The 16,206-nt window shown below is 63.9% G+C and overlaps 1 protein-coding gene and 1 long non-coding RNA gene across 8 annotated transcripts; one reads left to right on the plus strand and one right to left on the minus strand.

Annotated features, from left to right (window-relative positions):
- Positions 1 to 1,814: 1,814 nt before the first annotated feature.
- Positions 1,815 to 9,662, minus strand: GCGR (glucagon receptor). Of its 6 annotated transcripts, XM_048212325.2 has the most exons (16): positions 9,519 to 9,634; positions 8,110 to 8,201; positions 7,715 to 7,824; positions 5,770 to 5,946; positions 5,586 to 5,688; positions 4,720 to 4,827; positions 4,519 to 4,640; positions 4,325 to 4,431; positions 4,092 to 4,248; positions 3,847 to 4,006; positions 3,716 to 3,776; positions 3,410 to 3,479; positions 2,999 to 3,087; positions 2,751 to 2,889; positions 2,636 to 2,677; positions 1,815 to 2,295 (listed from the first exon to the last, which is right to left on the minus strand). In XM_048212325.2, the coding sequence occupies exons 4-16, from the start codon at positions 5,836 to 5,838 to the stop codon at positions 2,065 to 2,067; spliced, it is 1,458 nt and encodes a 485-aa protein (XP_048068282.1). In that variant the 5' UTR covers positions 5,839 to 5,946; positions 7,715 to 7,824; positions 8,110 to 8,201; positions 9,519 to 9,634; the 3' UTR covers positions 1,815 to 2,064. The 6 variants fall into 6 exon arrangements, with proteins under 6 accessions (XP_048068282.1, XP_026339669.1, XP_048068269.1 ...); XM_026483884.4 differs by lacking the exon at positions 7,715 to 7,824 and having other exon boundaries at positions 9,519 to 9,662; XM_048212312.2 differs by lacking the exon at positions 7,715 to 7,824 and having other exon boundaries at positions 5,770 to 6,045.
- LOC130544729 (uncharacterized) lies at positions 8,682 to 15,364 on the plus strand. 2 transcript variants are annotated; one of them, XR_008961261.1, is made up of 2 exons: positions 8,682 to 9,362; positions 12,248 to 15,364. It is a non-coding gene; the product is annotated as an uncharacterized LOC130544729 (long non-coding RNA). The 2 variants fall into 2 exon arrangements; XR_008961262.1 differs by having other exon boundaries at positions 8,682 to 8,948.
- Positions 15,365 to 16,206: the final 842 nt, after the last annotated feature.

Consider the following 16,206-nt stretch of genomic DNA (forward strand, 5'->3'; position numbering starts at 1 on the left):
TGGCTGGGCAAGTCCAGCCCCTGGCAAGCCTCTGCCTCCACCCTCAGCTCTACCGGTCTGCTCCAGTTCTCTTGGGGACAGGGACAAAGGTGAAGGAGGAGAAGGGCAGAGGGAGTCAGGATGGGGGTGCTGTCAGGCCACTAGGTGAGTGGCTCACCCCCCAAGGCGGTCACCAACCCTGAGCTCAGCTGGCGTGAAGGAGAACTTATGCTCTCCCTGTACTAACTTGTGCCCCACATAGGCTTCCAGGCCTCAAGGGCTGGCGGGGGTGCCCTGTGGGCAGGGGCTCGGGAGGGCCTGGGAAAAGAGGTAGCCTGAAGCCTCAAGGTCAGGGGCCTCAGTCTTTCCTATGCCTGGCTGGCACTGCCCACCAGTCCTGCAGAGGTGCGGCCGACTGCGCCGCCTCCCTGCTCGGCACACTTCCTCCGTCACTGTGACACTGGCCACCCACCTGGACCACAAGAGAGCTCAGCCTCCCCTAACCAGCCTCCCCCTTCTTCCTCCCCACCCCTCTCACTTCCCTCTGTGCCACGTCCAGGCCTGCAGTGGGTGTGGGCAGCACAGGGTGAAGGCCCCCTCAGGAGGGCCCCAGTGCCTGGCGGGTGAGTAATTTTATTTACCTTTCCTGAGAGGCCTTCTGTCCTCTCATTTTCTCCAATTAGCCTGGCTCTGCCTGAGCGACTCCAGCCCACGTGGCCTGTGGAGGCTGTGGGCACCCCACGCCCCAGAGCTCGGTGGGTGCCTCCCACCAGCTCCTTGAAGCAGGGACACCTGGCAGGCCAGTGTAACTTGTGCTCTGTTCTGGCTCCTTCCTCCTCCCCCGACACACACCCCAACAGGCATCACAGCACCGGCTCCAGGGACACTCTAGAGGGGTGACCACAGCCCCCACACCAGTCCCTGCTCCTACACTTAGCTCCATCCTCTGCATCGGACACACCATCCCTGCGATGGCGGCTTGGACCTCAGGGCGCGTCCCCGAACACTTGGGTTCCCCGCCCCAGTGCACTGCCTGGTTCTTCCTAAACAGGACACTCCACTCTTTCCCGGAGAGCAGCAGCCCCCGCCGCCTGCCAGGCAGGGTGCCCACCCACACGCCGCGGACAGTGTCCTTCTGTGCTACCACACACCGGAGTGGAGTGGAGCGGGCCGGGCCTCTCTGCTTAGTGATCATGTCAGGACCGTGCAGAGGTCTTGGGAAAACTGCTGCTGCCATCACTCAGATCATTTCAATTTGGGGGGTTGGTTTCCCCCCATTTGATCTGCTACACAGTCTGCAAGTGGTTGTGGCTGGAGCCAGGATCGGGTAGAGGCCGGGAGAAGACATCCGGTTCCAGATCGTCCGGCGATGCCCTTATTGGGCCTGAGTCCAGCCCTGGCTGTGGCTCCAGGAGAGAGCCAGATGTATTCACGCGGGGCTGCTGGAAAGACTGCGGTGCTGCTGGCTTCCCTCAGCCATCACCCACCCCATTCACATCCCTGTGCTGGCAGAGGGTGACCCTCTTGGGGGTTGGGAGCCCAAACAAGTGGGGGACTATCCACTCTGGCCCAGGGTGTGCTGAGCCCCACTTATGCCAGCATGGGGGGGGTGACCAGAAACTGTGCCAGCGGGGCTGGGGAGGAGCACTGCCGGCCACCACTCATGCTTGGGGACCCTCTCGGGGGTTCCGGCTCCAATTCGTCTGTAAAATGGGCACTCCCAGAGGGAGCACACCAGCTCTGGGCCCATCCAAGCCTACTCCCTTGCCATGGGGAGGCCCTGGCCCAGCCTGTACCTCTTCTTCAGCTCAGCGCTCCAGGGTGTGCAAGGCAGCCACTACTCAAACTCTTTATTGTGGGACAGTACACATTTCCTGAAACACTGGGCTTGCCGCGTGCACCCCATCCCTCGCCACAGCACAGAGCAGGTGTGGAGAAGGGAGCCTCTCCCCCTCAGACCACCACACTGTGCGGGACAGGGGACGGGGAAGCCTCTGTCGGGCGTCCGGTTCCGGGCTGTCCAGCAGTGCCCTCTCTCAGCACCTGAGTCCAGCCCCAGCCAGAGCCGCGGGGGGTCCCGGGGCTTTAGAAGGGGCTCTCAGCCAACCCAGGGAGGCTGCCGACCAGGCAGCTGTCTGCAGAGGGGTCCCGGCCGGCCCCGTTGCTGCTGCCGCCACCCCTGGAGAGCAGAAGCTTCTGGCTGGGAGGGCCGCCGGTGGGCCGGGCTGAGGCCGTGTGCCCGCTGGTGCGGCGCCCCTCCTGCAGTGAGTTCCCCGCGCGCCAGCGGCGCCAGCTCCGCAGCAGCTCCGACTGCACCTGGGGCGGGGGCAGGGGGGGGGGGCTTGGGCGGGTCCCACCCACCCAGGGTCCCCTGCCTCCCAGCCCTGAAGGGCCACAAGGTGCCCTGGGTGTAGAGCAAGGCAGGCTCCGGCATGGAGCACCGGGGTCTTCGGTGCCTGGGCTCCCTTCACCGTGTGCTCCCTGAGAACCAGCCTAAGGCTGACCATCGCAGGGGTCCAGCACCCAGCATCGTGGTGACCACGGCCAATAAACGCAGGTGGATGTGAAGGGCTCCTCCCCCTGCACGGGTGAGGCCAGGGAGCCTATGATCCCTCTGACCCCAGCTGCACACCTGGTCCCAGACCTCCCCACGTACCTCCTTGTTGAGGAAACAGTACAGAACAGCCACCAGCAGGCCCTGCAGAGAGGGGTGGTCAGGGCGGCAGCCAGGCCTGGGGGGGAGCAGGTGGTTCTAGGGGGCAGGGCGGCACCTGGAAGGAGCTGAGGAAGAGGTCGAAGAAGAGCTTGGCAGAGCGCAGGGTCCCCTGGGCATGCTCGTCTGTCACGAAGGCAAACGCCACCTCGTGGACCCCCAGCAGCGGGATGAGGGTCAGCGTGGACTTCGCCAGCCTGTGGGTGGGAGCCTCAGCCGCCGGGCCTCGCGCTGCCCACGGGGCCCCAGTGTCCCCCCCCCCCCCCCCCCCGGGCCCTGCCCGGGTCTGTGCGCAGCCACACCCACCGGAACTTGTAGTCGGTGTAGCGCATCTGGCGGGCCCGCAGCTTGGCCGCGAGGATGAGAAGGACGCGGATGAAGATGCAGAAGTTGATCTGTATGTGCAGGGCACGGCTCAGGGCAACCCCGGACCCCCACTCGACCCTCCTGTGACTGGGCTGCGCGGCCACACGGGCCTGGCTCACGTGGCCCCGGGGCTGCTGGGCACCCAGCCAGGGATGGGCAGCCGAGCCCGAGGCCCAGGGCGGCGGCCAGTGTCCTGGCTGAGTGCCAGGGCCTCCCCGTCTGCCCAGGCGGGATGTCATCTGTCTCCGCAGGCCCCCCGCCCAACAAGGAAGGGGGGCCGGGGGCGGGGCAGACCCCCTGCCAGCCTCCCTACCCCTCTCCGTGGGGCCAGCAGGTGCCTCGCTTCCTTACCAGGATCGCCAGGAAGACGGGGAAGCGCAGGATCCACCAGAAACCCATGTTGTCATTGCTGGTCCAGCACCTGCAGGGGGGGGGGCAGCTCACGTCCCGCCACCCCCAGCCTCCCACCCTCTAACGTCATGGGGATCTTGGAAAGGAAGGGAGATGGTCATAAATGACCCCCAGGGCAGTCTTGCTTCCCCCCCACCAGTGCTGTCCGGCTAAACCCCACAGACCCTACCCAGCACCTTGTGGCCCGGGGGACGGGGGCGGGGCGGGGCGAGCCTCGGGTCCATCCTGCGGTCGGCTCCTACTCACTGGATGTTCTCAAACAGACACTTGACCACGGCCCAGGGGATGACGAAGAACACGGGGGCACCTGCGGGGAGAGCGCAGCTGCGGTCCGGTGGCCCCCGCCCGCCCGCCCCCCACCGCGCCCGCCGACTCACCCCAGCCGATGGCCACGTAGAGGGCGAAGCAGCTCCTCTCCGGGAAGGCGGCGAGGCCCAGCAGGCCGTGCAGGTACACGCCCTCCACCAGCAGCCAGCAGTAGTTGGCCACGACGCCATACTGCATGAACACGGCGGCCACCCGGCAGCCGGCCACCGCCTGCCGCAGGGGCAGCGTGAGCTCAGCTCACACGGCCGCCCGCCGCCCTGGGGCCGGGGTCCGGAGGCCAGGGGTGGGTGCTCACCCCGTCACTCAGCCAGACGCTCATGCTGAGGTCGTCCCCGACCTTCTGGCTGTAGCGCGTCTCGAGCAGCACGTCGATGACCAGCACGGAACTGGCCCTGAGCACGAAGGACGCGAACAGGTTGGCGTGGATGTAGTTTCGGGTGCAGTGCAGCTTGCTGCGGGGACACGGAGTCAGGGCCTGCCTGCCGCCCTGCCCGCCACGGGGGCCCGTGCGGGGGTGGGCGGGCATACCTGAGGCCCAGCAGGATGGCTAAGGCCAGGAGCAGGGCCCCCAGGGAGAGCGAGTACCCCACCGTGTACATCACCCGGAAGCTGCTGTACAGCTTGGCCACCTCCTTCTGCAAAGTGCCGGGTCCGTTCAGGGCGGGGAGCCCCTGCACCCGTCCCCCAGCCCCCGGCTCCTGCTGCCCCTGCCGCGGGCTCACCTGGACCTCGATCTCGTGGTCGTCCATCTGGCACTGTGAAGCGTTGCGCCACGACTGCCCGCCGGGCCCGCGCACCCACTGCCCGTCCGGCCCACACTTCTTGAAGACAAGGCGGTGCTGCACTGGACGGCCAGGCTCTGGTCGGCACCCAACCCGCAGCCCGGGCCCCCCCGCCACCCCCCACGTCCCCTCTGTGGTTACCTTTGTGGTGCCAAGGCAAGTACCAGGGGCAGGACGTGTTGGCCGTGGTGTTGGGAGGGGTGTCTGGCCAACAGGAGTACTTGTCGAAGGTTCTGTTACAGACTAGCTCTGTAAGGCAGGGCAGGGCTGGGCTCCTCTGAGAAGCCCCCGAGCATCGTCCTCTGCTCCCCAGCATGTACTCACCCCCAGATCTCCCCGGATGCCCCCGGCCACCTCCCCTTGCACACCTCAGGTCTCCAGCGTGCCCCAAACCCACCTGGGCTCGTCCCTGCTCCCAGTGCCCCCCTTGCAGTGCCCCCTTCTCTGGGCATGGAACCCCTATCAGGTGGCTTCCGTCCACGGTCCAGCGCAAACTCTGTGACTCAAACCCCCTCCTTCCGTCTGCCCCGCACAGGCCCTCTGTCGATCGGACAATGGCCCTCGGCCTCCTGGCTGCTACTCCTACCCTAGTCTCTTGCTGCACCCTAAGTGGTCCTCAGAACTTGTACAGAAGGGGGTGCCCCCGTCCCTGCTTGAGCCCTCCCCATGATGGCGCATCTCCCTCCCCTGCCCAGGCCTTGTGTGGTCTGGTCACTTCCGTGGGCTGTGACTTTCTGCCCACTGGCCTGGAGTTCCACAGGAGCAAACACAGTGCCCCTGAGACCAGCAGTGTGGGGGGGGGCAAAGCACCCAGTTCTGAGGCGATTCTACCATTTCTGTTCTATCCTGGTATGTGGCCTCGGAGAAGTCCCTGACTGGCCTCTTCGTGGCTCCCCCATAAATGGGGAGGGGTAGGGATGGGTGGGGGACAGGGCCTTGCCGGCACGTGAGCTCGGTGGTTGCTGGCCAGCCGAGCCCTGGACTTGGGCGGGCGGCTTGGGGCTCACCAGTGGGGGGGGGCAGCAGGCTCAAGTTGTAGAGACACTGGTCACCATAGAGTTTCCACCTCTCAAACAGGAAGTCCATCACCTGGGCAGAAGGGGCCTGCAGCTGGGGGACAGATGAAGGGACAGGTGGGACAGAGCCGCATCAGCAGGAGGGGCTGGAGGGGGACCGGGCAGGCACGCTCACCTGGCAGGCCAGCAGCAGCAGCAGCAGGACGTGGCGGGGGCGGGGGCGGTGTGGCCGGGTGGGGGGCATGCCTCTGAGCAGCCACCCCCCACATCTGGCTGGGGCTACACAGCTGGGGCGAAGGGGTCCTTGTGGGCACACACACTCCTCTGGGGACTTCCGGTCAGACCACAGGGTCTGTGGAGGGACCCCCCACAAGTGAGGAGGCCCAGCCGGGCTCTGCTGCTTCCCTAAAACCGCTCCCCGGGGCCTCCGGTCCTATTGAGGAAGTGGGAGCTGGGAGGGAGAAGACACCAGAAGTAGCCGCTCTTTGCCAGTGACGGGGCTGGGGTCTGGCCCTGTGCTGGGGGGTGCGGCCCAGGGTCCTGGAGCCCACGCGTCTCCCCCCGGGCGGAGCTGGGTTTCCCATGGCTGGCGTGGCTGTCTCTCTCGCAGCTCCGACAGCCGCAGAGCCCCACACCTACGTGCTGGTTGCACTGACCAGCCTTACGCTCCCTAGCTACCCACCTCCTCCCTCCAGCCCTTGCCATCCCCCCCACCTATTCTTAGCCCCTGGGAAAGGCAGCTTGCCAGGCCAGGGCGGAATGCCAGCGCCATCCATCACAGTGCTGTGGTTATCAAGGTGGCCCCAGGCCAGCTCCCAGCCTTGCCCAGGGGACCAGGAGTGCAGGGCCCGTGCTCAGGATGGTCCCCATCAGACGCAGCCCCCTTCCCAGGGCCGGGGTATCTAAGTGCACCCTCTGGGCCCCACGCAAGGCTCAGGCCTGGTTTCCTGGGTCCCCCTGGGGCACGTTCCTTTGACAGCATTAATGCGGGCTGCCAGGGGCCCAGGCGTGGGACCCCTGCTCTGGCCGTGCCAGTGAGAGGTCTGCCCTGGGCTTGGCCCAAGTCTGAGTGGAGATCAAGGGCAGCAGAGCCCTATCAGTTCTCCTTTCTGGCTTTCTCTGACTCGGACTGAATTCCGTGCAGGCAGCAGGGAGGGGCCCCTAAGGGCCTGGGTGTGGGCCCCGTAGGAGTGACTTGTGTGAGCCCTCCAGGCCTGTGGATAGGCCCTTCTCTGGGCGCCCTGGCAAGCAGTGAGCAAGGGAGGGATGGAGGTATGGATGGATGGACGGATGGATGGACAGATGGACAACCAGTAGGCCGGAAGACAGTGAGTGGCCAGGGGTAAGGGGGGGCAGTATGGGGTGTGGGCAGGTGGAGGGTTTCAGCCTCCTCCCATCAGAGTCCAGCTGGGCCCTTGTGGGGCCAGCTCAACCTAGGGCTCCCCTGAGATTCACTCGTCACCCGTAAGGGGACCCTGAGACACAACCATGCAGGGTGAGCTCAGTGATCCAGGCGGGCACCTAGGTCACAGCCTGTCGTGGGGTTCCTGACCCGGCCCTTGGTCATGGGTGCGGGCCAGGCCTGGCGGAGGCCTCACCCAACAGTCACTGGTCCCCAGGCCCTGGGCCAGGTGAGGAATCACCCCGGCTGCGGGCTCAGGAGAGGAGGAGCCACAGTACGGAGGACTCTTCTGGCAGGAGTCAGGCAGGTGGAGAATGAGGGGTGGTTCAGCTCTCTCCAGTTCTGGGGTCACCCAAGGGGATTTATCTCCTGATTCTCATCAGACAGCCCTGTCTGCTGCCCTGCCCCTTGCCCAGCCAGGCCACTGAGCTGGGCGGGTAAGGAACAGCCAGGAACCAGCCTCTTGCGCGCTCTGCCCAAGTGCTGCAGGAAGAGGAGAGGTGGGCGGGCAGGCTCAGGGGCGCAGGGGGGCTGAGAGGCAAGAGGCTCTGGGGGCAAGGAGGGGGACAGTGGCAACAGCTGGCTGGGGACATGGGGAGGAAGGACACGGCCCAGTAAGATGTTCCCTGCCCAGGTGCCCTGCAGGGACTGACCAGCGAGGAGCTCCAGGACCACATGGCCGCCCCTCCGCTAATCTTTTGGAAAAGCCCGAGCCCACCTTGCTGACTTTGGGCTGTGCAAGGCTGAGGGCCTCGGGGTTCAGCCTGTGGTACCGGATGTGAGGCTGGTCCTCCAGGAGCGGGCGCACGTGCCGGCCCCTTTCTGGTCCTGGGACCAAGGGTACATGATTTCACTTTTCAGAGCCTGCGTTCCTCCTACTTGTCGGGGGTGGGGGGTCCCTGCTTCCTTATCATGAGGAGGCAATGAGCTTGGCCACCTGAAGAGGAGGGTGGACTGTTTTCCAGGCGCCTCCTTTCTCTGAGCCCCGGATGAGCCAGTAAACCCGGGCGCTGCGGCGGTCAGAGGCACGGGCGCGCGCTCCCGCTCCCGCTCCTGGGGGCCTCCCGCCTGCCGCCCCTGCGCCCCAGAGCTCCAGCGTTTCCACCTTATTACCCTTGCTGGAGCCAGTGCGGTGGGGCGTGGCCTGCGGGACCCGAGCCTCCTTCCTTCATGGACGACGTGCCAGTTCCCTCCCAGGTCCTGGACTGTCCCAACACAAAGAGCAGCTCAGTGTTGGACATGTGCGCAGGGGTTCCGGTGGAGAGACAGAGTCAGGGGTCTCCGGGCTAGGAACCCCAGCCCCAGCTCACCTCCTGCCCCCTCTTTCCCAGCCCCTCCACCCTGCCCCCAGGGCTCCACCCCCCACCCCCCCAGATGCTGGGCTGGCTGGCAGGCAGTTGCCTAGCCCCAAGCCGGGCGAACACGCCACGCGTAGGTGCCCAGAGCCCCGCCGGTGTCCCACCAGTTTCCACTGGGGATCGCTGAGGGACTCCCAGACCTGGAGCTGGAGGAGGGGCCCCCAGAATGGCTGGACGGCCCATCAAACAGGCAAGGCTGCAGTGCTTACCCCCCGCTCGCCCCAAGATCTGAATGGGTGGGGTTGAGGGTTCCCAGCCTCAGATGGGTCTGAGCTGGGGCGGGGGGGGGGGGCGGTTTTTGTGAAAACAGAGCAAGTAGCAGGAAGGTCATGGCCCCAGGGCAGGATCAGGGGCCAAAGGCTGTTGACAGAGACTGGTTCCTGCTTCCTCCCCACCCCCGTGGGGCGGGGCTGACCTGGATGCCGGCCAGGGTGCAACTCCCCACCAACCCTCATCCCCCGGCACAGAAGGACCTAGAGACAGTGAGGGCCGGTCCTCGGAAGATGCGGGTGCCCAGACGTCAGGGCGTCAGGCAGTTCAGGGTGGGGACAGATACCCCGTGGCCCAGAAGTGGGAGTGGAGACCGCTGGAGAGGTGAGAGCAGGGCAGGGCAGTGACCCGACCTCCCTGCGGGTCAAAGTGACATCTGTGGGCCCCGCAGAAGGGCGGACCAGATGGGGTGCCAGGGCCACTCGCCCCCTCCCAGGGACACCCGGTGGAACGGACACTGCTGGGGGAGCCCTGGGGAGCTGGGGCCCTCCAAAGGGGACAGGCAGGGCTGCCGAGGTCCCTATGCCTCCGGGGTGTCTCCACAGTGCTACATGTGCGCCCCTTGGGGAGGGGCCATCAGGGCGGGTGCCGGTCGAGGAGCGGACTAGCTGACTGGGGCAGCAGGACAGAGCGCCTGGCAGCCCAGCCACCTTCCCCAGGGAGGGGAGGGCAGGGGAAGCACTGAGACCCCAGCCTGCCCGACGGCGCGGGACCTGGTTGACCGTCTGAGCTGGAAGGGTGCGTCCGGGGATTGGGAAGACAGGTGTCCGACGGGGATGAGGACGGCGACACCCAGGCCCCAAGACTGCCGCGCCGGGCCCACGACAGGGGTCCTGTGGGCTGCCTATTCTGAGGGCCCTGGCCGCGCCCGCCCGTCTCTCCCGACCCGCTCACCGTGTGCCGCTCGGGCTCCTGCTCTGGCTCCAGCTCCGGCCCCGGCTCCTCTGTGCCCTCCGTGCGCTCGGGTCGGCGCCAGCTCCACGCCCGCGCCAGCCGCGCGCAAACTTTCCGGCGGCGACGCTGGGTGGCGGTGGCGGCGGCGGCGGTGGCGGCGGAGGCGGAGGGGCGGGGGCGGGAGCGGCCCCGGGAGGTGGGGGGAGGAGAGCGGCAGCCAAGGGTCCCCGCCCGCCCCTCCGCACAGCGCTCCCGGACGCGCCCGGAGCCCCGTCCCCAGATTCCTGCCTGCAGATTCCTGCCCTGTGGCCCTCAACCCCGCGAACACCCAGCCCTCGAGCTCGCTATGCAGACCCCTGCCGGGTCGACCCCCACCCCTTGGAACAGGCTGCAGACAGGGTCACAACCAGTCCGCAGCTCCCCCCACGGGGACAGAACAGAGGGGGACCGTGGAGGGCATGTGGCTGGGGGCGGGAGGTGGGGGCTGTGACCGGACGCCTCCTCCTCTTGCTCCCCCCACCGCCCCGTGTGGGGATCCTCGCGGCTTCTTTCCCGGGTGTGGGTGTGGAGCTACAAGGACTGGCCCCCCACTTACCCCACTGCGGCTCCTAGGTGACATTTCTTTCCAGCACACCGCAGAGCAGGCTGGACTGGGTGGGGGAGGGCAGAGCAAGTGGGGAAGGGGGGCCCCCTGGGGTGTCCCTTTAACCCTGGGTCTGGGCGGGGGGGCCTCCAGCACCACTCACTCAATAGTCCCACTGGTGGACACCTGTCCCCAGCTGCCGGCCACTGGTCCTCCATGCTGCCCTGTGGCCAAGGGGGACGCCCTACTCCTTCTGCCCCTCCTCCTTCCCAGACTTCTGCTCCCACTCACCCTCCTGAGGATGTCCTCTCTTCCCCCGTTTCCCTCCCCCAGGTCTAAAGCCTGAATCCCAGCCCTTGCTCAATGCCCAGTGGCTTCAGGGTCACCAAGCCCCGTGGACACTTTGGGGCCTCATCTTTCCTGGCCTTTCAGCACCCTGGGACCCTGATGGTCATGTCCTCCTTGAGAGCTGTCCCGGGTGGCACTCCCTGCCTCGGCTTCTGCACTCCCCTCCCCTCCACTCTCCTCCCTCACGTGGCTCCTGGGGCCCCATCTGGAGCCCTCTCCCCTAGGCTGCACCGCCTCCACCCACTTGCCTCTGGACACCTGCCCCTTGGTTTCCGGCCCATCAGCAGCAGGGAAAACCCAGGAAGGACTCCCGTCCATCAGCTAATCTCGGTTCTCCTTCCTGTGTTTCTCTGGAATCGGCCTGGGCCTCCTCTCTGCTGTCAGCCCCTGTCCGGCCACCCACTGTCACTCACTGTCACCCAGGGCACCCTCCCCGCCCCGCCCGCAGGTCAGCTTTGTCTTTGGGGCCCTTAACCCAACTCTACGTCTGTTTTGGGGGGCACCAGTACCCATGGGCCTCCGTATCCCCTGGACCACCATTCCTGCAGCCCCGGAGCAGGGCTAATGCTGGTCCCGCTGCCCTGGGAGAGGTCGGTAGGTAGCTGGTCTTTACGGCATCTGGGCATCTGCGCAGCCTCTGTCTGAAGACTCACGAGGAGGGGCTCCCAGGGGGGAGTGTGTGTGTCCCTACGTGCTCTCCAGACCCCTGTTCTTACCGGCCCACCTGAGACCCTGCCCCCAGAGCGAGCCTTTTGGTCCTGGGAATGGGCAGAAGGCAAAGGTCAGAGGCCAAGGTCAGAAATTCGGGCTCTGCCTGCCTGGGCGCGGCCTCAGCAGGGGGTGAGGGAGGGGAGGCTTCCTAGCTTGGTGGCCGAAGACCCCCTTTCTCTCTGCCTCGCCCTCGCCATAGCCCTCGTCCAGCTCCCCACCCTTTTCTGGGGGTGGGGCACTGTGTGGGCGGCGCAGACTGGGAGGCTCCCCCTTCCATCCCCAGGGGAATCCGTGCCCTGCAGCCTTGGTTGGGTCCCAGGCTGAGTTAGAGTAAATGCCCAGCGTGTGGAGCGGGACGGGGGCAACACCTGAACCGGGTGACAAGGCAGGATGGGACAGACGGGGTGGGGGCCCTCCCCAGGCTGGGCCACCTCTATTTACAGAACTGATTCATGAGACATAAACAGAGCGGGAGCTGGGAATGGAGGGGGCTGGGCCTTCCCACGTCTGGGGGCCTGAGGGCTGAGGAAGGCGCCCGCCTGCGCTGGGTCCCCTAGGGTCCTGATGGGAGTGGCCTGTCCCCAGAGGTATGTGGGCTCCTGTGTTGTTCTGGGGAAGCCTGGGGTGGGGACTGCCCTCCCCCTGCTTCTCCTCCCTCTCCCCTGGAATGCGGGCTCCATCTGTCTGCACTGCTGGTTCTGGAGAGAACACCAGCAGGGCTTCATTCAGGCCCTTGACCCAGCTTTAGGGAGCGTTATGGACCCACGAGGCCCAGCACCTGCTTGCCTGTCTGGGAGAACCAGACAGACACCTGCCCTCCTGGTCTGGGGGGTAATGATAAGCAGCAAAGAAAAGGGTGTCCAGACTGGGCAGTGGTGGACAGAAACCCAGTGCGGAGGGACCCCGGGTTGGGAGGACGCATCAGGGCTGAGAAGGTGGAGGGAAAAGGGGTGGTGGGTGGTGGTGGTCCCCGGCCAGACGGAGCCGCTGTGGGCGACCAGGGCGGTTTCTCCCTGGCGTCGGCACGGGCCACCTACACCTGACTTTGGATAAAGTTTTATACCCAGCTTTGTACTCCTTACCACAGCCTGTCACAGCAGCGTCCCCCATGTCAGCCAGAGGCCCTGTGAGCACCCCCGTGCTTGGGAGCTCCGACCCGACAGATCTCACGCAACCATTCACAGGCCGCAGGAACCAAAAAGCAGGAAGACCCCAAGCGCATGCAGGTGGGCCCCAGGCCGTGTCCCCAGGCCGAGTCCGGCGCCTCTCTCTGAGATGGGGGCGGGAAACCAAGGGCCAGCAGCCGCCCTGGCCAGACGGAGAACCCAGGGCAAGGAGGGCGCCGGAGGAAGCAGAACAAGACGTCGAAACTGTGGGCACGCGGATTCCCCGGCAGTGACGGTAACAGGCCGGGTTGGAAAACAGAACGAGAAAGAGCCCGTGTAAAGTAAAACTATAATACCGGAAATTTTCAAAATCTAATAGAAGGGTTGAAGGGTGAGTTGAGGAAGTCTCGCAGAAGACAGAACCAAACCCCATGAGATGGACGGTGAGCGCCCGGGCTGTGAGGAGGGCCTCGGCCGCGGCAGCTTCTGATGGGCGCAGGGTAAGGGGGCCGTGTGGACACTGCCCAGTTTACATATTTCCTTTTAAAAATATGTGAGATGTCTTGAACTAAAAAGGTACAGAAAACATCAGTTGCCTGAAGAAAGAAAACGCTAGGGGCACTGGGCACGCGGCTCTGGATCTCAGGGTTGTGAGTTCGAGGCCCACGTGGGGCGTAGAGATGACGTTCAAAAACCAAGAAAGAAGGAAAGAAAATGTCAAAGGGGCTTTTGAAGTGCCCACCGTCGCCTCCACTGCCCGCGTCCCGCGGAGAGTCCCGCCGCCCTCAACCGCTTGCTCTCTGTGTCGGCGCCCCCGGCCTCTGAGTGTCCAGTTGAGGCATGGTATCAGGAGCGTGGACTGCGGGGCACGGCGTGGCCGAGTCTGCTGGCTCACCCGCTCCACGCTATGTCTCCGAGGCCCAGTCGTGTCGGTCCACGTGACGCTGGCTCATCGCTTGTCCACGTGGCTGCCTGGCCGCCGGGGTGAGGGGAAGACCCCGTTCCTGGGCCTGTGGCCGCTGGAGCCCCTCTGGGGCTCTTCCTCCCCTCTCCCTCCTCTCCTCTCCTCCCCGGCCCTGCACAAGCCTCCCGTGTGCAGGGTGGGCTGTTCTCAGCCCACAGCGCCCCGCCACTGCCCCGCGCTTTATTTTCATGTATGCGTACGCACCGGTCGCTCCCGGGAGTGGAAAGTCAGGTTTATCGAGGCCTGATTTACATACGCAGAAGCTTACCCTTGAGAAATGTACAGTTCAGTGGTTTTGACAAACACGGTCCCGTAGCCGCCGTGATCAGGATACGGAACATTTTATCGCCCCACGTCCCTCCCGAGCCCCCGGCAGCCCCCCGGGTGACTGCGTCCGGCGGGTCTGCCTCTCCGGAAATATCCTCTAAATGGACCGTGTGGCCTTTTGTGCCTGGCTTCTTTCCATGCGTCACCAAGCCTTGCAGGCTCCTCGCTGTCACGGCACATGTGGGCCGCGACTCCGCTTCTGCGCTCACCAGCCTGTGGACCCCTGAGGCTTTGGGCGCTCGGTGCCCGCGGCCTGGGGGGGGGGCCGTGCGGGTCTCTGGGTGGCCGTGCGTGGTCCTTCCTCCCCCAGGAAGCACTTTAAGAGAAACCGCTGGGGAACCCAAAGGTGGGGGGGCAGGGAGCCCGCAGAGCGTCCGACTCTTGGTTCACCTCGGGGTGATCTCAGGGTTGTTGGATCGAGCCCCACGGCGGGCTCCACGCTCAGCTCGGAGTCAGCTGGAGATTCCCTCTCCCTCTGCACGCCCCTCACGCTCACTGTCTCTGAAATAAGTAAGTAAATCTAAAATACACAAATAAATAAGAGAGAGAAGCAGCCAGACTCTTAGAGAGCGGCTGCCCGGCCCGAGGGCTGCAGCCGCCCGGGCCCTCCCTGCCGGGGTGCATTTCGGAGCCATTCTAGCGATGGGCACAGGCTCAGTGCCGGGGGCCCCGGAACGAGCGGGGCGGCGTCTCTGCACGTCTTTGATGAATCATCTCTTCAAACCTATTTCTCCTTGAAAAAACTGGCTTTTTTTGTAATCGAGTTGTAAGAGTTCCTTACACCTTCTGCACACAAGTCCCTTACCAGACACTTGGTGTGCGGGGATGTGCTTCCAGTCCGTGGCCGTCTGTCCTCCCCATCGTCGATGTCTTTCAGAGATCGGAGGCTCTTGATTCTGATGAAGTCTAAATACCAAGTTCTTCCCTGACGGCTTGTTTTTCCTGTGCCCTGTCTCAGGGATCTTCGCCTGACCCGCGGTGGCCAGGCTGCTCCCCGCTCGCCGCAGGTGTGATCACTTTGACGCCAAGCATTCGGGTCTACGATCGGTGCTAATTCTGCGTCTGGTGCAACGGGAGTTTTGTCTAGTTTGTTGGGCAGACAGGTCCAGCTGCTCCCACGCCATTTATCGAAAAGATGATCCTTTTTGGGCGGCTCAGGTCATGATCCCAGAGTCCTGGGATCGAATCCCGCCTCAGGCTCCCTGCTCAGTGGGGACTCTGCTTCTCCCTCTGCTGCTCCCCCTGCTCGTGCTCTCTGTCAATGAATAAATTAAAAATAATAATAATAATAAAATAAAAATTTTAAAAATACGTTTTTTATAAATTGACCTTGTATCCTATGACCTTGCTAAGCTCACTTACTGGTTCTGGTTACGTAGGTAGATTCTTTGGGTTTTTCTACAGAGGGGAACGTGCAGGCTGAGGAAGGGAGACACTCCTTCTCAGTCTGAGAACGTTCCGTCCACTCCTAGTTTGCTGGGAGGCTTTTCTCTTCTTCTTTCTTTCTTTCTCTGTCATGCATGGATGCTGCATTTTATCAGCCTTTTATTTTTACGAGATGATCTGATTTTTCTCAGTCTGTTGCTGTGGTGAATTACGCTGATTTTCAGACGTTGTACCAAGCTTGCGTTCTGGGTTAAATTTCATTTGGTCATAAAGTATCCTTTTTGTGTATTTCTGGATTTGATTTGCTAAGATTTTGACAAAGATTTTTGCGTCTCTACCAATTACGGATATTAGCGTGTGATTTATTTTTGTAATAAAAGTGTGTGGTTTTGGTATCAGGAAAATGCTGACCTCATAAAGTGAGCTGGAATGTGTCCCCTTCTCCTGTTTTCTGGAAGTTTCTATGGAAGAGGTGTTATCACTTCCTTAGAAGTTGGTGGAATTTACTAGCGGAGCCATCTGGGCTTGGAGCTTTTTGTGGGCGGGCTTCTGACGGACTCAGTTGCTTTGACAGCTACAGGGCTGTTTTCCTAGATATTACCACGTGGCTGTGAACGTGGTGCTGAATTTCAGCACGCCCTGTAGGACGTAGGAAGGTAAATTGAGGCACAGAGCAATTGAATAATGCAAGCGTGCCTAAGGACCCCCAGGAGGTGGGGGCAGCAGGAGCCCAGAGCCCACGTAGTTGACTGCAGGGACTCTGGGCCCTGAGACCAGGCTCTGTGGAGGGCTGTGGTCTCCGCCCCCATCTTGCAGATGGGGAGCCTGAGGCTTGGGAGGTGAAGTGGCTGGTGCAGACATGCCCACTGCCCCCAGGGCCTGTCCCGGGGGAAGAGCCCAGGCCCCGGTTTGCAGGAAGGAGGGCCAGACCAAGGAGAGTGGCATCATCCCTCCACGGCCATCGTTCTCTCCCCGAGTGACCCCCATCCTCTGGGAGGACGCCTGGGTCCTGGCCTCTGTCTCGCCGGCTGCCTCTTGCCCCGAGCCACCATCCAGGTCATTAGGCTCTGCAAAGTCACATTAGGTGTCAGCCACTGTGGCTGGATCAAATCAGGCCACTTAGAGGGACTGAGGCGGCGGGAAGGGGCCCTAGGGCCGCCAGCTCTCGGGCCAGGTTCAGGTCAGTGACAAAGCAGGGGGGCTGGGGCCGGTGCCACTGGCAGGGGAAGCCGGGGGACAGGTGGCTCGGAGGAGGCAGCAGGG

This window comes from Ursus arctos, unplaced genomic scaffold (assembly GCF_023065955.2).
Source record: "Ursus arctos isolate Adak ecotype North America unplaced genomic scaffold, UrsArc2.0 scaffold_24, whole genome shotgun sequence".
Classification (NCBI taxonomy): domain Eukaryota; kingdom Metazoa; phylum Chordata; class Mammalia; order Carnivora; family Ursidae; genus Ursus; species Ursus arctos.